General features: G+C 40.5%; 2 protein-coding genes across 2 annotated transcripts; both read left to right on the top strand.

Moving 5' to 3' along the window:
- The first annotated feature begins 2,682 nt into the window (after positions 1–2,682).
- Positions 2,683–5,803, top strand: LOC121639250 (uromodulin-like). Its single transcript, XM_041984410.1, has 11 exons — positions 2,683–2,943; positions 3,139–3,295; positions 3,413–3,497; positions 3,619–3,681; positions 3,856–4,055; positions 4,142–4,273; positions 4,363–4,550; positions 4,741–4,892; positions 4,994–5,239; positions 5,346–5,508; positions 5,714–5,803. Exons 1-11 carry the CDS (start codon positions 2,683–2,685, stop codon positions 5,801–5,803), a joined length of 1,737 nt encoding a protein of 578 aa, XP_041840344.1.
- Positions 5,804–16,318: 10,515 nt separating this feature from the next.
- On the top strand, positions 16,319–24,038 carry LOC121639235 (mucin-5AC-like). Its single transcript, XM_041984392.1, has 11 exons — positions 16,319–16,367; positions 16,447–16,631; positions 16,827–16,967; positions 17,699–17,837; positions 18,150–18,327; positions 18,621–18,762; positions 19,156–19,293; positions 20,747–20,811; positions 20,901–23,210; positions 23,404–23,480; positions 23,723–24,038. Exons 1-11 carry the CDS (start codon positions 16,320–16,322, stop codon positions 23,819–23,821), a joined length of 3,522 nt encoding a protein of 1,173 aa, XP_041840326.1. The 5' UTR covers position 16,319; the 3' UTR covers positions 23,822–24,038.
- Positions 24,039–24,552: the final 514 nt, after the last annotated feature.

Raw genomic sequence — 24,552 nt, 5'->3', positions numbered from 1 at the left:
TTGCATTGAGCTTCGTTCTCAACCTGAAAGAAAAAAGATCTAAATATATCTGAGAGTTTTTGGTCCAATCAAATGTGTGTGTTCCAGCTTCCTGTCAGTTGATTGGATGCCTTCCAACATGCTCCGCCTCCTGCTTCACCTGTTTACTCTCATCTCTCTGGGAGGTAAGGCAGACACACATCAGTCAACCAGTTCCAGAGAAACGTCCACATCTTTACATGAAGTAAAAGTACAAAACCCCGTTTTACAAGAACAAAATCCACTTTTATTCATGTTCACTTCAGTTAAACTGTGACAGAGTGAAAGTGTACTTGAGTTTATGTTGTTAGACCTGGGGTCATATCAGTGAAGGATGACACTGTTGTAGCAGAGATGAAAACACCCAACCAGACTTGAGGAGATGCAGCATAACAAGAGAGCAAACAGTGAGAGGAAAAAACAACTTGAAGTGATGAAGGATGATGAAGGAAGCTGCAGAAACAGGATTTTCCTGACATCTTTGTAGAACAGAGCTGCAGAATGACAATGTTTATTATACTGAAACTTGCACATGCAGGTTGAACTTTAGTCTTACAGACTGTAGCTCAGATCTCTCATGTGTCTCCGTCTCTGCAGGTGCTGTTACAGAGAACTTTTCCCAAAATAAAGAGTTTAACATCAGCTCCTGTCCCCTCACGTATTATCAGAGAGTCTACTCCACCCTCTATGTGAGTAGCATTAAAACTGATGACTGAGAATATATTTTTGTCTTTTACTACTATTAATGTTTCGTCTCTAAAAGTAATCAGTGTGTTTTTAAAGCTCAGTTCAGGATCAGTGTAAAAATAACACCATAAATAGCTCAACAACACACACTGTAGTGTGAACTAAACTCCTTTTCTTTGCCTGAATACACAATCTTAACCAAACGTGTGAGGCAGGCCTTACATTAGCGTTACATGATCAATCCATTTAGATGGAACCTGTTTGCACCATTTGTGAAAATGACACTCCTGCGGATGGAAAAGCATGAAAACATATTTAAAGATTTAGCTGTGCAGGAGACTTTGGGAAAGTTGTTTATGTTGTTTGATTTGTGTGTTTTATATTTGACAGGTGAGCTTCTACAGCAGCGACTTTGTGATCTGTTTCAACAGCTTTTACAACCCTTCAACCCCATATGACTGTCTTCTTGGACCAGCACCCGATAGCAGTTCTGCTACCTTTTCTATGGAAGAAACATCATCCATGGAAAATGCCGTCAAGGGATCAACAAGAACAATTACAAACTCAATGGATTGTTTAATCACATTTGGCATGATTCATAACGGGACATCAGTGAGTGATATTCAATGAAAAAACTTAAATCTTGGTGAACAAGTATTCTCTATTTTCAGTAAACAGATGAAAGAACCCACAAAAACAGAAAATAAAAAGAAGATTTTCTGTTACTTCAACGGTTCTAAAAATCTTTCAGATCAGACTTAATGACTGAATCTTTTCTCTCATTACAGCTTACAGTGCATCTTGTGAGGTTTGGAAATCAAACAGCTCTGGGGTTACATTACATCTTTACGTCTGGCCCTTTTTATAAGGTAAGAGTGTGTTTCTGCAGGTGTGTGAACAGTTCGAGCCTTTCAGGATGATGGAATGAATTACAAGTTGAAACTTCTGTCTCTGTTGTGCAAACATTGATGGTGTTTCTTTCTGTCCAGGACGTTGGTGCTTATGTTGAAGGCAGTGGTACGACGGGGGCACAGGTCTGGGAAGGACATTCAGAAGGTTATACTGACATCAGTGGATGCAGGGCCTTCGGTCAGTAAATCACTGTCTACAAGTATTATTTGAATATTGTTGTTTACTTTGTGTCAGCAGGTGAGTAATAAAGTGATCTTTGAGTTTATAAACTAATTAAAATCCTTTGCTTTTCAGGTAGAGGCTATCTTGTTGATGGTCTATATAATTATAATTGGGAAATCTGCACCGATGTCATATGCAGTCTCAACAGATCTGTCACCATCTCTCCACAATGTAAAGATGGCGAACGTTGTGACGGTCATGGCACGTAAACAACTTCACTTTATAATTACTAAAAAAAAAAAAAAAAAAATAGGAAAGACGTTTAAGTTAAGAAGTAACTTAAAGGTGGGAACTAAGTTCACCTGCGTGTTTAAATGTAAAGAGAAAAATTAATGTGGAAGCTGAAACAACAACTTGTATTTATTTATCTTTTTAAGAATAGGGACCAAGCATATTAATTTAATTGCAAGAGTATAGCCAATAGCTAATTTCATATGTGGTCCCTGGGCAGGTAGGTGGACTTAAAAACAGGAAACTACATGGGGGATGCATTATGTCATTATGCAGGGATGGCCAGTCCATCCCTGCTTAGTACAGGAAGTGTTGGGTGTACCTCAGCAGTAATTCTGCATGCACAGCCCTGATCAGTAAACTAAGAGGATGATATCAGTCAGATAAAGACTTCTCACTTTGATTAAGTTACTTTATAAATCAGATACTAATGAAATAATAACAGTTTCCTGCTGCTGTTTATCTGCAGCTACAGATAATCCCAGTTTAATGCAGCTGACAAACTTTGTGATCAGCAGGTTTTTTTGCAGTGAGGTGCTCAGGTGTCCTCAGTGTAATGTCTGTAACTAAGGAGCGCCCCCTGGTGGCTGCAGCCCTCAGCAGCAACTAATGATGTTCGTCTCTGTCTCCCTCAGCTGCTTGATGAACCAAACCTGCACTGTGACCGGTCCAGCTGTCATCGACATTCACAAAGGTGTTGCCTCTGCAGAAGGTCGGTGTTCCTACACTCTGGTGTTGGATTCGTGGGATTTTCCCTATCAGTTTCTGGCCAACTTCCGTGAACGGCGTCGTAAAGATGTGAGCTTTGTGGACAGTGTGACTCTGCAACTGGGTGGCAGTGACATTGTCCTGGGACAAGGTGGCAGAGTTCTGGTAAGCTGCCTAAATTTCAGCCCATGAGTCAGAGTAGTTACATCTAAAATCCTCCCTACAGTCTGGTGGAGGCTCTCATCTTTTCTCTCAGAGACATTAGAAACAGTTTGATGAAGTGAGGAAATTATGTTGATGTGTGTGCTGGACATGTTTAAATCTGTGTTTCCCCCATCTTTTCTTTCCACTGTGACTCAGATGGGCAACTCACCGCTGACCCTCAACAGCTCGGTCCAGGAGGTTCATGGTGTCAAGCTCTCCAAGGACCAAACTGGAGTCCATGCCCAGGTGTCAACATGGGGACGCTCTGCTTCTCTGTTCTTTGATGGCAACACAGCACAGATCCACATAGAAGGTACAGAAGTGCCATTGTGGTCATGGAGATCAGTTAACTGTATTCTATTCTTTAGTGAGCTGCCTGGTTTAAACATTGATGGTTTTGTGACTCCTTTTCTGCCCTGAAACATTTCAGTACCTGTTGGATCATCTCTGAATGGTCTGTGTGGAAGCTCCAACAGTTTTTCGAGTTCAAAGTCCTCTGAGTACAGCTCCTCTAGGTAACTCCTACTCTGACTTTTACTGTGCTGCAGCTTGATGAATGAGTTCCAGAAATAAAACATGTGCTGTATGAAGCAGCCAGAACAGAGCAGCAGTCCTGAATATGTTTGTCTCCTGCAGCTGTGACACTGTGTACTCTGAAGCTGCAGACAGTACGATCGACTGCAACGTGATGACTGAACGGTGAGCAGATTCATCCAAACAGCAGGAAACATCTGCTGCTGTTATACTCTGATTTAAATGACATATTGAATCACATGGGTCATGTCACATGACATATTCATAGATGGAAGATAAACATAAAGGAACTTATCAGTTAAGCTGATCTCATGTTCTCTCTGTCCATGTGTGGAACAGCTGTAACATCCTAAAGGAGGCGCCCTTCTCCTCCTGTAACACGGAGGTGGATCCAGCTCCCTACATAACCGCCTGCAATGAGACTTTGTGCAAATATCCTGCAGTGGACGGTCTCAGGTGTCAGTTCTTGTGGGCCTACGCCAGAGCCTGCAGCCTGAGCAACGTCACGCTGGAGGGCTGGTGGTCTGAGGCTGAGTGCTGTAAGACCTGAGCCACTTTATCTAAATTCACTTCTACTTCTTTTTGCTCGCATTTTAAAATTATTAACCAATGTGTTTTTCTGCAGCTTCCCCTGAGGTCTTTTGTCCCGACAAGATCTGCAGTGATCATGAGTTCTGTGGCATGAAGTCCAGCGGTGACAAAGTCTGCCTCTGTAGAGCTGTTTTTGCCTCCAGTTACAAAGATTTAAATTCTCTGGGTACGACAGCTGTGACAGCAACATAGCAGGACTAAATGTTTGAAGGAAAACATTTTACTGTATCTTTTTATCATTTTTGTCAATTTCAGGTGATCCAACGGTCTGCACACAGAACTCTGCATCAGTCAGTCTGGTGGGTTGTCTCTTGGAGGAAAAAAACATTGACTACTCTCTCTTACACCTCAATGATGAGAGCTGTAAGGGTGAGATGGACCAGCAGAGCCACATGGTAACTTTCAGCTTCAACAACAGCAACACCTGTGGTGCAGTGATCAAGGTGGGTCCTCTCCTCAACCTTTTTAATCTCTGCTAGCTAATACATGCCCTCCAATTTTTCTGCTGAGCTTCTTCAGCTCCTCTTTAGTATCTTTTGTTGCTTTATGTTGTTTATCTGTCGAGCTCCAGTCAACATCATGCAGCATGTTAAAGGAGCTTATTCAGTTACATCTGAATGTTTGACTCTGCAGGCCAATGACAGCCAAATCACCTACAAGAACACCATCGTAGACCAGAACACTACTTCTGCCATCATCACTCGTCATGATCAGTTCTACATCGACTTTTTCTGCATCCATATTCAGCCAGAAATCAAGACTATGTCCTTAACGATCAAAGACAGGTGTGTTCTGGCTGGTAGTTCCACTTTAACTATGATGTGAAACTTGTCAGCTGGTTTGTGAGTCAGAGCAGCTGAAGTGTGTTTATCTGTGTTGTTTGCAGCTCTGTGGTCCAACACATCACATCTGGAGGGTGGAATTACACTGTAACCATGAAGGCCTACACCAATGGCGACCGAACACAAGCTTTGGATTCCAACAGTGATGTGGTGCTCAACCAGAAGATCTGGGTGGAGCTGGACACCACAGGGTTGAATGCAGGCTTGATCGCCGTGGTGACGGACTCCTGCTGGGCAACAGGCCAGGAATCGTCCTCCAGCACTCCCAAACATGATCTGATCAAGAATAGGTGAGACACACTGATAAATGGCTGCTGCTCACTGGGATTCATTCATGATGTAATTTCTGATTGATGTTATTGGAGGCTGAGAGAGTTTGTTCTTGTTTGTGAGCAGCTGTGCAAATGCTGTTGATCAGACAGTGGTGGTGGAGAGAAACGGAGATGGAACCTCCAGCTTCTTCTCCTTTAACATGTTCAAGTTCACTGGGAGCTCTACTGACGTCTACCTGCACTGCAAACTGAAGCTGTGTGTCAGAGAGGGGAACAGCTGCATCCCGGTACGCCTCACTGGGAGCTTCACTCACTATGACTGTTTAATACTGGTTATATGAGACTGAACTATTCCTGTTACTTAGTTATTAAAGCCTGATAAAATGTAAAATCATTTAAATGTTTATACTCATAATCTTAAATCAGAGCTTTTCAGTTTATATTTTGCTCTTCTAAAGTCTGAACTTCATCTCTTTATTCTTTAACTTCTAGGATTGTTCTGGTGGAGCTAAAAGAAGACGCAGATCTGTCAGATATGAACGTGGAGCTTCAGCCTTTGTCAGCATGGCTTGGATTAATTAGGTAAGACTGTAGTAGATGACCCTCACATATATAAACACCTGTATATATGAATTATGTGTGATGATGGTCAGTAATGTTTGTGTGGCTAAAGCTCTGACTGGAAAAAAAAAAATTAGGAAGTTAAAAACTAAAAACTTCCCAATCTCAAAGAAAGGACTCCTTTACAAAATGAATGACCCTTAGAATCCTGACAGTCAAAGCTCAGGGCAAATCCATGGGGTGAGCTGACTAGCAGGCAAGATGAAGACGCATGAGATGATTAGCTTAAACAAGCCAAAACAGGTATGATAGACAGGGTAGCAGGGTTTACAGAAGATAGATTTGTCTCATTTTCACCTGATTTTCTTCCCAGGTGGTTTCCATGGTGACATGGACTGACTGACAGGCTGCCGACCTTTGTGATGATCCCTGACATATGTGTGGTCCAGATGCAGAGCTTGGATGTGTGGAAGGATGAGCTTAGTTCCAGCTGCTGTGATGAAGCTTTAAGTTCCACAGCTGGAATTAGCTGCTGCTTTAGTGGACGTGATGTGAAGATGGGACCACACTGTTGTCTCTGACCGATTCTACAGCTCATCTTTTCTCTGTTTTAGTGGTAGCATGGTGATGGGAAATATGAAGGTTTTCATTTGACCAGTTTTCTATAATCTATGGTTTATTGCGACTCCATAAACTTGAAGTATAATCAGGTACGACTATTGTATCCTGCATCACTACGTTTCCCAGCATGCCTGGAGTCATTTCTAGACCTCCTAGAAAATAATTAAAGTAGCTGTAACAACTTTGTTTGCTTTGTGGCCTTCCAACGAGAAATATCTGATCACAGGCTGCAGACATCCACATGCGGGAAGGTCTTCAACCAAAGAGTCATTAGTTTTCTCAGGTTGTTGAAGCTGAACATGTTTTAGGCACGAAGATGATAATAATCCATTATTACTGAGTTAATACTAAGATGTAGTGATTCACAGTCTGGAGTCATGAGGGGATTTAATGGTAAAAGTCTAAAAGTCACTTTTTAAAAAGATGGCTTCTCAGGGTGAAAACATGATCAGGGAAGTAATAAAATATGAGTACTTTTAGTTTTTAAGCTGTATTTTGTGTGAATTCTGATGCTTTGGTTTATGTTATGTTACAGTAAGTGTAGGATGAACAAATGACAGAGTTTACAGCTCATTCAAGTGGACAGAGATTAAAGGAATTTGTTGGTAATTGAGTTTTATCTGAAAAGTGTTTCCAAATCTTCTTTTAGCTAGATAAAACCTCTATGATCACTAAGTTGAATGATTGTGTAAAATAAGTTGCTTTAGTAATAAAGCAGTTGAAAAATTTCTGATTTACTCTCACGTTGATCTGATTTAAACTACAACAACTTGCATAAGTTTGGGCCCTTCTGGATGAAAAGTCCTGTTATTATTAATTGCTGACTAAGTGACACAAACAGAGTCTTGACTATTAAAATCTAATCTTTGATTTTCTTTTTTAATGATAATCCCAATAAAAATTACTTAGCTGGTGTGTGCTATAACTGCTTGGTATGTAAGATAGTAAGCAGGTTTGAACAGTCATTAAAGGCAGTTTTCAGCATCATTTTATGATGTTTTTTCAAATTTACATTGACACCTAGAGCTTCATTCCAGTCTTACATGAGACACCCTGAAGGCAGAGAAGATTCCAGAGAAAAGAAGTTATAAAGTTGACAGGACTTGAACTACAACATTTTGTTGTTTTGGCATCTTCTGAGCAGTTCATTGGGTACAACTGACTGACTGCATGATAGTTTCCCATCTGCTTCAACAAACAGGTGGCTCAAAGCACAGTCATTCACCCTAGTGTTCATACAGACTGTATCTAGCCTAAAGTATCTTGGAGAACCATTTCATTTAACTCCCATATTGTAATAATTTTATTACAAAGTTTCAGTGAGGAGGCCACTCTGTGCTGAATGTATCAAGCATTTCCCTAATAATAAAAATAAAAAAGATAAAAATGAACAGGTCTGTGTTCTTCTAAGTGCTTGTTCTAAGCAAGCAATCAATTTCATAGTTCAATCAATCAGTCTACATGTGCTTTGTGGACTTTGTGGGAAGGAGTTTGACCGTGCTGTGGGTAGTGACCCAAAGAACGAGATTGCGAATATAAGCGGCCAAAATGATTTTCTCAGCAGGGTGGCCGGGCTCTCCTTTAGAGATAGGGTGAGAAGCTTGTTGATCCTGGAGGGGCTCAGAGTAGAGCTGCTGCTCCTCCGCACCGAGATGAGCCAGATGAGGTGGCTCGGGCATTTGGTAAGGATGCATCCTGAATTGGTGAGGTGTTCCGGGGACATTCTATTAGGAGGAGAGCCCGGGGAAAACCCAGGTCACGCTGAAAGGACTACATCTCTTAGCTGGCCTGGGAATGCCTCAAGGAACCCCCGTAGACAAAATGGCAAATGTGGCCGGGGAGAAGGAGGTCTGTACTTCCCTGCTTAGGCAGCTGCCCACATGACCCAACCCCGGATAAGTGCTAGAAAATGGATGGATGGACATTCATAGTTCGTCATTTCAGTTATGAACTAGTTCATGGTTGAGTTAATTTCAGTTGTTATAACCCTCTACGCGCCCTCTAAGCAACAAGCCGAGAGCATGTCTCCAGAAAGAGAGCTTAAACTTGTTACCACTTTCCATTGCTGGAAGGCAGATGTGAACCAGCCGTTAACAACTGGTCGCAGTCATCAACAATCTGCCACCCCATAGTAAATTAATTATAAAACTTTGAGAGTAGAAAACTAATCTTAGATGACTCCGGAACGCAGGACATCTGACACGTTTAAATTTGAGAAGAGTTTTTGTTCCCGACATGCAATGTTCGAAAAAAAAAAAACAAAACAAAAAAACCCCCAAAACAAAACAATAAAATTACTGTAAAAAGGTAACACGTAAAATTCCTTCAAAATTTTAAGCTACATTTGGTCATATTTTTATGGACTTGTATAAGAGTGCAGCATTTTCGACTGTGTTACATGGTGACCTGTTTTTCTTCTGACATAAAAATAACTTACACAAAATTTGCATATCCTAACCAATTTCTCAGGTATGCTTTGGGATACCATTGCAGCTGCCCGAGGCCTCTCTTGTAACTGTGGAATGTAAGTGAACTACCCATCCCAGTTAAGGAAGAACACGTTTGCTAGCCTATGCAAATTTGAAGACTGTGTAAGTCACTATTATGTAAGTAAAAATCCAGGTCACCACATAATACACTCAGAAACACTGCACTCTTAGAAAAGTGTGTAAAAATAGGGCCACATGTAGCTTAAACATTGGACGGAATTTTCCGTTTTAATTTTGCACAGTAGTTTTACTTATATTTTTAATTTGTACATTGCATCTTGGGAACAAGAGCTCTTCTCAAACTTAAATATGTCTGACATCCTGTGTTCTGAAGTCATCTACTTTGAGTTCTTTACTCTCAAAGTCCTATAATTAAATCTAACAGAGCTTTAGTATCCTAATGACATGGACTTTATACGGATTCACAGATCCACAGTAGCAAGTGTGCAAAGGCTCATGGGAAATCCATATTCAGCAGGAATTAAACATCTTGTTATCCTCTCAGTTTGCGTTATGTGCTTTACTGCCTGTGTTATATTAACATTTAGACGATGTTGTTGGGATGTTTAGTTGTATTTTAATGCAGCTTTTCTTTAACAACATATGGAACTGTCCTCCATTTCTCTTTTAGCTTGTGTCTACCAGTCATGCCAAAATTTCTCATTAGGACTCGATCTCCTTCCTCCAGAACATCTTCTCTGACATTCTTGTCATGTGCTTTTTTGTTCCTTTGATGATTTTTCCCTGTAGCTAACTGGTAGGCCTGTTTTAGGTCACCTCTAAGTTTACCAACATACTGGTGGTATGTTGCATACTGAGCACAATCCTCAGTCACTCCAAAACAAACATCTACAGGCAGACGAGCTTCCCTCCCAAACATCAGCAGGTAGGGAGAATAACCCGTGGCCTTATTTTCAGTGCAGCTGTAGGCATGCACTAACTGGCTGATGTTTTGACTCCACTTCTGCCTCTGCTTTGGATCTAGAGTACCTAGCATTGACAGTAGTGTGCGGTTAAATCTCTCAGGTTGAGGATCTCCTTGGGGATGGTAAGGAGACGTTCTTGACTTACGGATCCCTAACATTTTCAGAAGATCACTGATTAGCTTACTTTCAAAATCACGACCCTGGTCGGAGTGAATTCGTGCAGGCAGTCCATAATGCACAAAGTACCGCTCACAGAGGATCTTAGCAACTGTGGAGGCTCCCTGGTCTTTGGCTGGGAATGCCTGAGCATATCTGGTAAAACGATCTGTCACAACAAGAATATTAGCATACCCTTGAGAATCTTGCTCGAGGGACAAAAAATCGATGCACACCAGATCCAACGGGCCCTTGCTGGTAATCTGGTTTAATGGTGCTGCTTTCTGTGGCAGGGCTTTGTGGGTGATACATCTCCCACAGGTCTTTACATACTGCTCAACCTCTTTTCCCATCTTAGGCCAGTAAAATCTATCCCGAATCAGCTAAATTGTCTTTTCCACCCCAAGGTGGCCCAATTTGTCATGAAGTGATCTGATTACCATGGGAACATGCTCTTTGGGTAAGACAAGCTGATGTATTTCTGTGTCCGTGTGTCTCTTTACCTTTCTGTAAAGCAGTCCATCCATCATCACTAACCTTTTCGCTTCCTTGTGCAACAAAACAGCTTCCAAGTCCGTACACCCGTCGGATCGAAAGATCTGTTCACCACAGAGTGACTTCTTAACTGGGTCTTGGTCTTGGGCTATGGTAAGATCAGCTTTGTTTAGCTGGACTAAGCATCCCAGGTCTAGGCGAGTAGGAAAAGCATAGTACTCTGGAATGGCCTTAGGGGGAAATACCCAAGGATTCTGTATAGCTGACACTCCCTTCTGAAGACCCTTCACAGGTGAGTTGTTTGCACAGAGCTTTAAAATTGTCAGGGGACAACCAAGCTTCAGTACAAGAGTCATTTCACCTGTCTCCAAAAGACTCATGAACCTTGTAATAAATCGTCTCCGGTGTTTTGGCAGATTTAAATTCCTTCTGGGTTGGTGGATAACCCTTGCACAACTCAGTGAGTGGCCGGACTATGATGGAATAATTTTTTATGAAGTGACGGTAGTACCTACAGAAACCCAAAAAGGATTGTAAAGATGGAAGATCGGTGGGCTGCTTCCACTTAGCTACAGCTTCAACTTTGGCTGGGCCTGTGGCAATGCCCTTCTCAGACACCACGTGTTCTACATAGGTTATTTACATGTATTTATGAATTATGTGTTATGATGGTCAGTGATGTTTGTGTGACTGAAGATCTGACTGGGATTAAAAATCGAGGAAGTAAAAACATCCTCATGTCAAAGAAGGGTCTCCCCCATAGAATAAATGACCCATAGAATCCTGACAGTCAAAGATCATGGCAAAGCATTGGGCTGTGAGACAGGTGATTAGCAGTGAAGATGAAGAAAGTGAGATGACTGGCTCAAGCAAAGTCAAAACAGACATCACAGGGAAGACAGCAGAGTTTACAGAAGATATATTTCTCACAGGCTCCCACACTCACACAAGTAGTCTCGTTACCCCTGGCACACCTGGACGACGAAACAGATGGGATGGCTTTCTCCATCTTCTTGATCCGATGGAGTCCAATTTAGGGTAAACTGCCCTGAGCCTGTTGAATTCTGGATTATGTTGTATGGCCCACTGAACAGCAGTTCAATGATCCTTTTACAGAGAAAACAAACAAACAAACAAAAAAAAACAAAAACAAAAAACAAAATAGTACACCCATAACGTTGAAACTTTGCTTCCGTCTTGGCAGTTTTAACAGGATGCTTTTAATATATTCACTTATCTGTTCATCTGTGGGTTGTTTTGCAACTTGGCAGTGACAGCTGATGGAGTGGGGTTCTTTTTTTTCTTTGTTATTGTAGGTTACCCAGCTTTAAATAAATAGATTGTACAAGAGTTTAGCTAACATTGTCCTCTCTTGACAATCCTGTTTAGTCTGTTTTTGTTGTTGTTTTGCATATTGATCTTTGTTACTTTAACATTTAAACTATCACTTGACGCATCTATTGAACCACAGGAATTTAATTTTCTGGCTCGGTTCCATGAAAGGGGTTTATTTTTTTAATTTTCTTTCTTTCAGAGTTCCTTCAAAACTACCAACGACACAATCAGCAAGATACACATTGAATTTGTTTGGATAGGTATAATCCCATATTTTGAGCTGCTAAAAAAGTAAATTTCCTATTGGTAATTTTTATAATTATTATGGTATTTTCACTTATCTTTTGGTGTGAAAAGGAAAAAGGGGTGGGCTGGCGTTCTTGAGTTATGGGTGTAAAATTGTATCACTACCAATTTGTTTGAAGGTAATTTCTCGTATTGTTGCTTTATAAGTGGACCCCAGGAAGACTAGCTAATGGGGATCCTTGATACAAATAAACTATTGTCATTGTGTTACTTTTTTGTTGCTCCAGTGGCTCCTTCTGTACCATCCTGCACAGAGGGAGACTTTCTGCCCAAGTTTCTATCTCCAACTCCAGCCACCAGGGCCCAGCTGGTCATCATTGTTAATCAGGCACTGGAAATAACCATCAGAGCAGAGGCTGCTAACTCCACGTGAGTAAAACACTTGATAGTTTAAATGTTAAAGTAACAAAGATTATTATGCAAAACAACAACAACAACAAAAAAGATTAAACAGGTTTGTCAAGAGAGGACAATGTTAGCTAAACTCTTGCACAATCTATTTATTTAAAGCTGGGTAACCTACAATAACAAAGAAAAAAAAGAACCCCACTCCATCAGCTGTCACTGCCAAGTTGTAAAACAACCCACAGATGAACAGATAAGTGAATATATTAAAAGCATCCTGTTAAAACTGCCAAGACGGAAGCAAAGTTTCAAAGATATGAGTCATGAGCATTTGAATTGTGCAATCAAGCAAAGGGAAATTGTTCCATTGGGGGGAAATTCCCTAAGCATAAGATTACTTAAATAACTCTTTTGTTTTTTTTTTGTTTTTTTTTTCCTCTCTGTAAAAGGATCTCTGAACTGCTGTTCAGCGGGCCATACAACCCTAATCCTAATCCTGCTCAGAGCAACTCCAGAATGGAAGCTGGTCCAGCCCTTTTCAAGGACAGTGGCTCCAGAGCCCAAGCCGTGTGTTGAGGTAAGTCCAACTATATCTAGCTGGAACTGCTCAACCGTGCGCACCAGCTCAGGCTCCCTCCCCGCCAGAGATGTGACATTCCACGTCCCTAGAGCTAGCTTCTGCAGCCGAGGATCAGACCGCCAGGGTCCCCGCCTTCGGTAGCCGCCCAGCTCACACTGCACATGACCCCTGTGGCCCCTCCTGCAGGTGGTGAGCCTACAGGATGGGGGGGCCCATGTCACCCTTTTCGGGCTGACCGAGCCCCATGGGCAAAGGCCCGGCCACCAAGCGCTCGCCTCCATCGGTGGAAAATAACAGTGATGCCATTCTTACACAGGTCAGTATCTATTCTATTCTATTCTATTCTATTCTATTCTATTCTACAGTCATTTAGCAGAGGCTTTTATCCAAATCGATTTACATTTGAGAGTAAGAACAACACAAGCAAGAATCCAAACAAGAAGGGGCATCATAATTAAGTGATAGTCAGACTGCTGTGAGTCCAGTTGGACCCAGGTGCTGTCATGTAGTGCTGGAGGCATTGCATAATGTTTTTCTTTTAGTTTTTCATATGTTTTTTGTAAAACTTTTTGTTTAAATACAAGATCACAAATGCATCAAACAACATCCTCGTGGGCATAAGTGCACACAGCTTATTCAGTACTTGTTTGTGCCAAAGAGCTGGACAAATCTTTTTAACTCATTCTGTTGAGTAGAAGAGTTAAGCTAAGTGTGGAAATGCTCCTTGAACAACTGAGTCTTTAGCTTGCTTTTAAAAGTGGAAAAGGACTTTGCATATAGGACGGAGTTTGGTAGGTCGTTCCACCGGGGGACAACAGAGGAAAAGAGTCTAGCTACTGATTTTGCGCCACATTGTGGTGGGAGTACCAGGCATTTTTTGCTGGCAGAGCGTAACTGTCGAGAGGGAGTGTAGCACTGGATTAAGGTGTGGAGGTAGACCGGCGCCTCTCTCTCTCTCTCTCTCTCTCTTTATATATAAATATATATATATATATATATATATATATATATATATATATATATATATAGGCTATATATATATATATGCCCACCATACACTGTGCAGCATATTTTAATGTTTTACTGAACTACTGGCTAAAATTTGTGTAGATTTTGACTGTGTAATTATTGTTGGTGATTTTAACATCCATGTAGACAACCCTCAGGACAAAGCGACTAAAGATCTGGGTAACAGTCTTGACAACTTTGGCCTGACTCAGCATATAACAGAGCCCACATACATTAAAGAACACATTCTAGATTTACTGATTTCTAAGTGTTTGGACTTCTCCAAGGTTACTGTGTGATGTGAGCCTCTCTTATCATTACTGTGTTTTCTTTGAGAGTACAATTCCTGTTCCACACAAATGTGTCAATGGAGGTGATCACAAAATGGTGTATAACTGAAAACATGAGTGGAATGTTAAACCAGGTCTTCACTTTAACACCTGCCCTGCCAGGGGGTTCAGTCAATGAGCTTGTAATTAGTTTTTATGTCAAAATGTTCAATATTATGGATGCTATTGCTCCAGTTAAGGTGAAGGTTGTCTCTGGAAGGAAAAGGTCTCCATAGAAAAAAATTCCACAATGGTAAAAAATGAAAAAAGTAAGTGTCAGAAAGCCAAGTGCAGATGAAGAAAAAGAAATCTACAGGTTCATTATGACATGTATAAAGAGAAACTTGAGACAAAAATTACATGTGGATTTCCCCAAGGTTCCATCCTGGGGAAACTTGTTTGTTGTTTAACATCTACACTAGCCTACAGATGTAGTCTACAGCTCCTACTGGCACAGGTCATAAAGAACAACAAAATTAGTTACCATAGCTATGCAGATGATAAGCAGATATATATTACAATGTCACCAGGAGACCAAGGCCCTGTACAGGCTCTTGGTAAATGCATTGAGGAAATTAATGACTGGATGTGTCTAAACTTTCTTCAGTTAAACAAAAACAAAACTGAGGTGATGGTCTTTGGAGCCAAAGAGAAACAATTAAAGGTCACCACAGAGCTTCAGTCAATACACCTAAAAACCATCAACCAGGCCAGAGATCGGAGTGTACTGATGAACTCAGACCTAAACTTTGAAAAACACATTAAGGTAAGTCAGCCTACTATCACCTTAATAATATATCAAGGATAAAAGATTTGATGTCTCAGCAGGACCTGGAAAAATTAGTCCAGACTTTCATCTTTACACACACTGGCCACTTTGAATCATGTAATTAGTGTAATCACATTTAGATTTACTAGACATAAGGGCCTTTTCCCGTAAGTATTACATAGATCCAGCTAACACAGCAACCTTTAGAATAGACAGTATCCCATGAGCTTGGTAAAATCAATGAACGCTATAGGATACAGTATCATGTGTCTTCATATGTGTCACAGTGTTACAGTGTATTATAGAAATGGGGTAGGGCTATATAAGTTTATACTTCTGCCTCCTTTTCATACATAAAATGTCAAGATGAAAGTATTGTAAATATTGTAAAAGAAAGAACATGTCTGAGATAAACTTTGAAAGAAAAATTGAAAATGAAATATGCAAGTCTCATAACTGGTTCCAGATGTCATTTTAGAAAGACTCTTTGTCAACCTATATAAGGCCACTGAAATGGATCGTCGGTGGGATTCTGTACAATTGGCTCAGAGACCTTACAGATGCTGCATATCTGTTTAAGATGTCACTTTTTGTAATAAAACCTTTTTTCCCCTCTCCGAGCTGCCACCTGATCATGGTGGAGGGGTTTGTGTGTCCCAGTAATCTTACAAGCTATGTTGTAAAAATCACTAGGACACACAGATGCACAAAAAGACAACAACATAGTTCCATCTCCAGGGACCACAAACAACAGACTGATACAAGCAGACCAAAGACAAGCAGAAGACTATGTCCCATAAAAAAGTAAATAAAGAAATACATTTTATTTTAAAGTTGATTTAACAGTTCATATAGAACTTGTCATGGGGGTTGGTTTTAAAAATCTGCTTTAACTGCACATTAGCTTTTGCCATCTCTGACTTTTCACCTATTCGATATTTCCTCATACCAGGTTATTTCCTGGTCTTTTGCCAAAATGCACACTGAATGATCTATGTGCAATAGATGGAAAACAGCAAAAAGGGAGTGGAAAGAGGCTGTCACAGGAAGAATACATACTTGTGTCTGTTACTTTACAGCCTATGCACAGATAATCAGAGACATTCACTATGCTGCCGTCTGTACTGCTGCTGCTGCTGCTCATCAGCAGCACACAAGCTTGTCATTTTTATGGCACTATGATGACCTACTACCCGAAGGACACTCTTGCTGATGGATCAGTCAACGTATAAATTCTTTGTTACAAATTGTTTCTGCCTTTTGCATTTTGATTATACTTAACACCACTTCACTTTACATGTGCAGGTGACAGTTCGCTATAAGCTCAGCTTCCGCTCATGTACAGATGAAGATACGTGGGATTGCACTGGAAACTGTGGAAGTCAGACCGTCGCATTAAAAATAGTGGATCAGGCGAGCAGCGAAGACTGGTGTCAGAGGGAGGGAGTCATGACTCGGCTGGTTCCCAGCAACGCTCCATTTCAGCTTGTGTGAGTTTAACTCAACAGTACAAATCATTTCTGGGTATTTTGTAATTGTATTTTAAAGTAAAATTATTTGAGAAGAAATAACAAAAACAAAATAGCAAGTGCTCAGCTTTGCTGTTCTTTCATCTCCCGACAATTTATCCACATGTAATAAATACTGTCTGACTTGCACCTAAAGAGAATGTATTTCCTTTGCAGATTGGATGGTGGCGCTTGGATTAACAACATTAAAAATGGCATTGCAAGTTGGAAAGCTGTGACTAGTGTTGAACTTAGAAACCGATCAGACACCGGCAAAGCCAACACATCACCGCAGACCACCATCATGCCAGCTGTGAGGTAAACCTGCTCTCTGTTTGTGTCTATTATTTTTCTATTACTTGTGCTACATGTTGGTGTCAGTAGGCTACGTCTTTAGAACTTTTTAGAGCAGCTGAAAAACATTAAGCTCTCATCTGTCCAGAGGACATTGTTTCAGAAGTCTTCTGGTTCTGTTGCATCTTTGCTAATTTAGGCTGTGATGCTATGGTCTTTTAAGAAAGAAGAGGCCTTCTCTGGGCAATGCTTCAAAACAAATCATACTTGTTCAGGTTTTTTCTAATTGTTGTGTCAGAGATTTAACAATTAACATGCTAACTAAGACCTGAAGAGTCAGAGATGTGGCTTTTGGGGACTTCTTTTTATTTTATCATTTTTTAATAGCTTTTCCCAGTATGAAATGAGCTTTCAGCTGAAATGAGCTCAGGGCACCCGCAGGGCAAGCAGCGGCCCTGGTAGATGGAGACTCAAGACTGAAAACACACTGAGTTTGTAGCAGCAAAAATCTGATTATAGAAACTGGCCAGCTTAAATTATTGCCTGGCTTCTCATGTAATTCAAGGGCTAAATTTAAGCAGAGAAGGGAATGAAATTTTCCTACTGCTACACTTTGATAAACAGGCCAGCCAAGTTACTCAGAATTTCTACTTCCTTCATGAGTTTCACCTGACGCATCTGTTGAACCACAGGAATTTAATTTTCTTGCTTGGTTCCATGAAAGGGGTTTATTTATTTATTTTTCTTTCTTTCAGAGTTCCTTCAAACTGTCAAAGAGATTTGAACTTATTGGCATTTGACCCAGATGGAGATGCGGTCACATGCAGATATGGAAGTGATGCATTGTCAGAGTGTAACCCCTGCACACCACCGTCTGTCCTCAGCCTCTCACCTGTAAGTAACAACTGTTTCTCATGTCACATAGGAAATCGTCCACTATGAGATACATATATTTTTTTCTCTTTAGCGTAACTTTTCTAAAGTTTTTAAAAGTGGTCCTTGAACTCAAAATGAAGAAATACAGTTGAAAATCAGACATTTCTCAGTTTTAAGTCATTGTCATTGTGCTATGTGTAGTTGAATATAAGGTTAAAATGATCTCCATCGGAAGTAAGGAACTTAAAAACATATAAACATAAACATTTATCATGTGTTAGAAAGTACTTTGGTCAGTTTAACCTTACCTCTCTTTTATTTCCTATGCAGTCTTGTACGCTGTCATTCAGCCCCACTAACAGCAGCAATGAAGGTCCGTATGCTGTGCAGCTGGTGATGGAGGACTTTCCCAGTCAGACCATCAGCCTGACACAAACCAATGGTTCATTGGTGGTGAAAACTACCAACGACGCAATCAGCAAGATACCCATTCAATTTGTTTTGATAGGTACAATCACATATTTTGATTGCCTTGGTTTGTAACTACAAAGAAGTAAATTTCCTGTTGGTAATTTTTATAATTATTATGGTACTTTTACTTTTCTTTTATGTGTGGAGTGAAAAGGAAAATGGGGTGGGATGGGGATTTTGAGTTGTGGGTGTAAAATTGTCACTACTAATTTGTTTGAAGCTAATTTATTGTATTGTTGCTTTATAAGTGGACCCCAGGAAGACTATGGGAATCCTTGATACAAATAAACAAATAAATTATCCCATTGTGTTGCTTTTATGTTGCTCCAGTGGATCCTTCTGTACCATCCTGCACAGAGGGAGACTTTCTGCCCAAGTTTCTATCTCCAACTCCAGCCAACAGAGCTCAGCTGTTCACCTTTGTTAATCAGGCACTAGAAATAACCATCAGAGCAGAGGCTGCTAACTCCACGTGAGTAAAACACTTGATATTCTAAATGTTAAAATAACAAAGATTGTTATGCAAAACAACAACAAAAATAGACAAACCAGGTTTGTCAAGACACGACAATGTTAGCTAAACTCTTACACAATTTATATTAAAAGCTGGGTAAACTACTACAACAAAAAAAAAACCAATCCATCAGCTAGCTGCAAAACATCCCACAGATGAACAGATAAGTGAATATATTAAAAGCATCCTGTTAAATCTGCCAAGACGGAAGCAAAGTTTCAAAGTTATGAGTCATGAGCATTTGAATTGTGCAATCAAGGAAAGGAAAATTGTTCCAATGGGGGGAAATTTTCTAAATATAGGATTACTTAAACTAACATTTTTGTTTGTTTTATTTTTTCTTTGTAAAAGGATCTCTGAACTGCTGTTCAGTGGGCCATACAACGTAATCCAGAATTCAACAGGCTCACGGCAGTTTACCCTAAATTGGACGCCATCGGATCAAGAAGATGGAGAAAGCCATCCCATCTGTTTCGTCGTTAGTGCAAAGTCAGTATCATGTTCCAGAAAGGTCACAATATTGGAAAGTGTAGAAATACCTTGTATTAAAAAGAAAAGAACACATTTGCACAGTACAAGGTTGATTAATAGCAAAATATCTTAATAGATGGTGTATATCTGACAGTCATGAAGTCTGACAGTATTTAGTGAAAATGTTATTTTATTTATGACATTAAGGAGTAAAACAAGCTTCATGTCTCTTATACATTACAGATAGGGAGGGCCACCCAACTTCAGCTTTAGTTTGCTCACAATACTGAGCACAAACACTGGTGAAAAATCTTGTGGTATTACAGGCTTTGAGATTTACAGCTGAAAAAAGTCTAAATGACATATCAGCTTGACCCAATAATGATAGAAGAGTTGTCAAAATAAGTGTCTTTTTACATTACAGAGGGGGAAAAAAGTATTTATGTGAAAAGTTTTGGGAAGAACAAGGTTGGTTATCACATGCTGCTAAATCATCACTGCTAAATATTTGCTGCTAAAATTTCCAAAGTAGTGTTCACAGATTGGCTACACGGTCAGTAGTTTGACACTTGACACTGAAGTGAGAGGTGTTTTCTCACATCAAAACTTTTTCTGTGATCCTTTTCTAAGTCTTTTAGAAAAAAAGGATCTTTTTACCATTTAAAAGTATGCTAATTGCTAGACTACAGAATATGCTAGGTAGCTTAACTGTAACCAAAAAAATCTTGTTTTCGGAATGGTTGTCACATCCTCTTCTGGGTTGGTTGTCAAATGTAACATAAGCAGTATTAAAAGGGTAGTAACTGTTTACTGTAATGCTGTTACTTTTGTCAGTAACTAATACTCACACCTGAGTCAAATTAATGAGTCATTGTGCAGAACCTGATAGGGTGATAGATCCACTTTATTTGATTCAGGTGTGTTGAAACAGGAATACATTGAACACCTGCTGGATTCTGGTCTTCACAGGACCAAATTGAGTAGCCTTAGTATAATGCATTACTCTTTAAATGAAGTAACTCAGTTACCGTTACCCTATGGGTCGTTTCTCCATTAGAAGCTAAAGGGCAGCATAACACAATAAAGCTGTTGGATATGTGAGGCTAATCTTAAATGTTTAAAATTATTAAATGTTTTTAACTGAAAAGTTTTGTTAAAAAATAATCTATTTTCTTACTTTTCTGCATCCCCACAACAGGGAATGGTTATCACAAAAGCACAAGTTGTATTTAACAGATTAGTTTTAGATTTGTATTAAGGAGCAAAAGTAGAGAAAGGTCCCGTATTCCAACCTGAAAATTTAGACTCCTTTACACAAAAATAGAATCAGCTGAGGGTAATAATTTTTGAGAATTGAAATTAAAGAGTGTGAAAAACAAACAGGTATGCTTGAAAAGATTTTTTAAAATTTTTTTAAAAGAAATTTCTTAATAAATGTCGGTAATTTAGATGCTGTATTGAATTACTTCAGCAGTACATCTGGTGGCGCTCTGTATCACTCTGAGCTTCGATGTGTCATTGTGACAGTCAAAAACAGTGAGTAGAAATCTTTCTCCTTCCTCATCTTTTGCTGGATTGTTGGTGTTCCTGTGGGATCTGTTCTTTATGGTTACTTCTGTCCACAGGCCTATCAATAACTACAACACCTTCTGTGAGAATCACATCATTGATTCCAACAACTGAACAGCCTACAACATTGACAACTACAACTGCACTGATTACAACAACCACACAGCTTACAACCATGGCAACTACACCTGCACTGTCTACAACAACCACACAGTCTACAACCATGACAACTACAGCTGCACTGACTACAACAACCACACAGCTTACAACCACAGCAACTACACCTGCACTGTCTACAACAACCACACAGCCTACAACCATGACAACTACAGCTGCACCGACTACAACAACTATACAGCCTACAACCACGGCAACTACCCCTGCTCTGGCTACAACAACCACACAGCCTACAACCACGACTACAGCTTCTCAGACTACAACAACCACACAGCCTACAACCATGACAACTACAGCTGAACCGACTACAACAACCACACAGTCTACAACCATAACAACTACAGCTGAACTGACTACAACAACCACACAGCCTACAACCATGACAACTACAGCTGAACTGACTACAACAACCACACAGTCTACAACCATAACAACTACAGCTGAACCGACTACAACAACCACACAGCCTACAACAGCAACTACACCTTTACTGTCTACAGCAACCACACAGCCTACAACCATGACAACTACAGCTGTACTGACTACAACAACCACACAGCCTACAACCATGATAACTACAGCTGAACCGACTACAACAACCACACAGTCTACAACCATGACAACTACAGCTGAACCGACTACAACAACCACACAGTCTACAACCATGGCAACTACAGCTGAACTGGCTACAACAACCACGCAGCCTACAACCACAGCAACTACAGATGCACCAACTACAACAACCACTCAGCCTACAACCACGACTACAGCTTCTCAGACTACAACAACTACACAACTTACAACTATGACAACTACAGATGCACTGACCACGACAACCGAACAGCCAACAACCATGGTAACTACACCTGCACTGTCTACAACAACCACACAGTCTACAACAGCAACTACACCTTTACTGTCAACAACAACCACACAGTCTACAACCATGACAACTACAGCTGCACTGACTACAACAACCACACAGCCTACAACCATGACAACTACAGCTGAACCGACTACAACAACCACACAGTCTACAACGATTACAAATACAGCTGAACCGACTACAACAACCCCACAGCCCACAACAACAGCAATTGCACCTTTACTGTCTACAACAACCACACAGTCTACAATCATAACAAATACAGCTGCACTGACTACAACAACCACGCAGCCTACAACCACAGCAACTACAGATGCACCAACTACAACAACCACACAGGCTACAACCATGACAACTACATCTGCATTAACTACAACAACCCCACAACCTACAACCACAGAAACTATAGCTGCACCATCTACAACAACCACACAGTACACAACTGTGACAACTACAGGTGCACTGACTACAACAACCCCACAACCTACAACCACAGAAACTACAGCTGCACCATCTACAACAACCACACAGTCTACAACCATGACAACTACAGCTGTACTGGCTTCAACAACCACACAGCCTACAACCACATCTACAGCTACACTGTCTACAACAACCACGCTGCCTACAACCACAGTATCTACAGATGCTCTGACTACAACAACCACACAGTCTACAACCATGGCAACTACAGCTGAACTGGCTACAACAACCACGCAGCCTACAACCATAGCAACTACAGGTGCACAGACTACAACAACCACACAGCCTACAACCATGACAACTGCATCTGCATTGACTACAACAACCCCACAACCTACAACCACAGAAACTACAGCTGCGCCATCAACAACAACAACACAGTTCACAACTGTGACAACTACAGGTGCACTGACTACAACAACCACACAGCCTACAACAACGGCAACTATAGCCGCAACAACTACAGCAACCACACAGCCTACAACCCCAACAACTACAGCTGGACTGACTACAACAACTACACAGCTTATAACCATGAGAACTACACCTGCACCGAATACAACAACCACACAACCTACAACCACAACCCCAGCAGCAATGACTGCAACAGTCACACACCCTACAACCACAACAACTACAGCTACACTGAATACAACAACCATGCAGGATACAACCACAGCAACTACAGCTACATTGACTACAACAACTGAACTGCCTACAAACATGACAACTACAGCTGCACCAACTACAACAACCATGCAGGCTACAACCATGACCCCATGTAATACTACACTAATTACAACACCTGCCTCTGGCCCATGTAAGTATGATAAAAGGAAACGTTTTCCATAATTCAATCTACATATGGGTGTTTTCATTTAACCAACTTAGACCAATGGTACTTGAAGTTATGCTGTGTAGACCACATCATCATCAGGAAAAGAATCATGTAATAGGACTTGTAATGTGAACTATTCTGGCTTGCATTGTAAAGTAAATTCACTGTGTTGCAGTTGCTGTTTTTTCTATCACCGTGAGGATCTCGACTACACTGTCATTGAAAAACAACAGTGATGCCATACTTACACAAGTCAGTTTCTTCCTGTACTACAAAGAGTAACAATAACAATTATCTAAACTGAGGTTGTTTCCTCTTCTGCAACTGTTTGGAGTTGGCCAAATAGTGATGCTTGGACCGATTTATGAGGGATCTATCAAAAACCAACATTCTTTCTTTTTGTGTAATTTTCCCAGTATCTATGTATTTAAATATTTACTTTAAAAATTCACTTATACACATATAACTGCACTTTTGTTTTTCTCTTTGTGCAGCTTAAAGGGGAACTGGTGAGACAAGGCCTCCCATCAAACATAAGACTACGCCTTGGGAGCAGTGGAAGAGTGGAAATAACAACCACACTTGGTGTTTGATTGATTATGAGCATGCAACTAAGGCTGGGCTTACACCAGAAGACTTTTAAAAGATTTGCACAAGACAAGACATCTAAAGACCAATGTTTAGAGTCTTAAGTCTCAGCCTAGTCTCTGACTGAGATTTGACAAAGACTGTGAATCTATAGGGTCACAAATTACAAGACTGCAACTAGATTCTTTTAGCATTTTTTGTGACATGTTGGACAGTTGATATGGAACAGGGCTGATCTGCAAAAAGTAAAGCAAGCAAGGGGAGAGTTTCCCTCCAGGAGGGAATTACACATCATCATTATTAAGTGTGGCTTTGCATCTCCATGAGGGATGAATGAGTTAAAATTCTCTTATTTGTTAGATCATTATACTGTAACACATAAATGATCCACAGCAGACATTTACTTCTAATAACCACCCGCTCCTCTTTCTGGACGGTCCACCGACGACGTTTCGTCACCGCTTCTTGCTTGTCTATTTTTTTCTTTTTCCCTGTCCGTTTTTGCCGGTGGTCTGAATGTCAGGATTCCTGTTTCTGCCTTTGTCAGAGCTCATCTATTGGTTGTTGATCATGTTTCGTCACTGCGACTTGCGATAATACCTAACATGTTAGAAATTGTCGCAGATCCAAGACTAGAAAAAGATTGACGTTAAACAGCGAAGATTACCAGCTCACACCTAACGACCGAGATGACGGGAGCGCGCTGTGTTTCAGCAAAACTCCTAAGATTTCCTAA

The sequence above is a fragment of the Melanotaenia boesemani genome, chromosome 5 (genome assembly GCF_017639745.1).
Source record: "Melanotaenia boesemani isolate fMelBoe1 chromosome 5, fMelBoe1.pri, whole genome shotgun sequence".
NCBI lineage: Eukaryota > Metazoa > Chordata > Actinopteri > Atheriniformes > Melanotaeniidae > Melanotaenia > Melanotaenia boesemani.
This window is presented reverse-complemented; position numbering and strand designations above follow the sequence as displayed.

Coding starts and splice junctions, on each gene's coding strand:
- LOC121639250 (XM_041984410.1), top strand. CDS start 2,683: ATGTTCGTCTCTGTCTCCCTCAGCTGCTTGATGAACCAAACCTGCACT. Junction 5,240..5,345: donor CATGATCTGATCAAGAATAG/GTGAGACACACT, acceptor GTTTGTGAGCAG/CTGTGCAAATGCTGTTGATC. Junction 5,509..5,713: donor AGGGGAACAGCTGCATCCCG/GTACGCCTCACT, acceptor TTTAACTTCTAG/GATTGTTCTGGTGGAGCTAA.
- LOC121639235 (XM_041984392.1), top strand. CDS start 16,320: ATGATGACCTACTACCCGAAGGACACTCTTGCTGATGGATCAGTCAAC. Junction 23,211..23,403: donor AACACCTGCCTCTGGCCCAT/GTAAGTATGATA, acceptor ACTGTGTTGCAG/TTGCTGTTTTTTCTATCACC. Junction 23,481..23,722: donor GTGATGCCATACTTACACAA/GTCAGTTTCTTC, acceptor CTCTTTGTGCAG/CTTAAAGGGGAACTGGTGAG.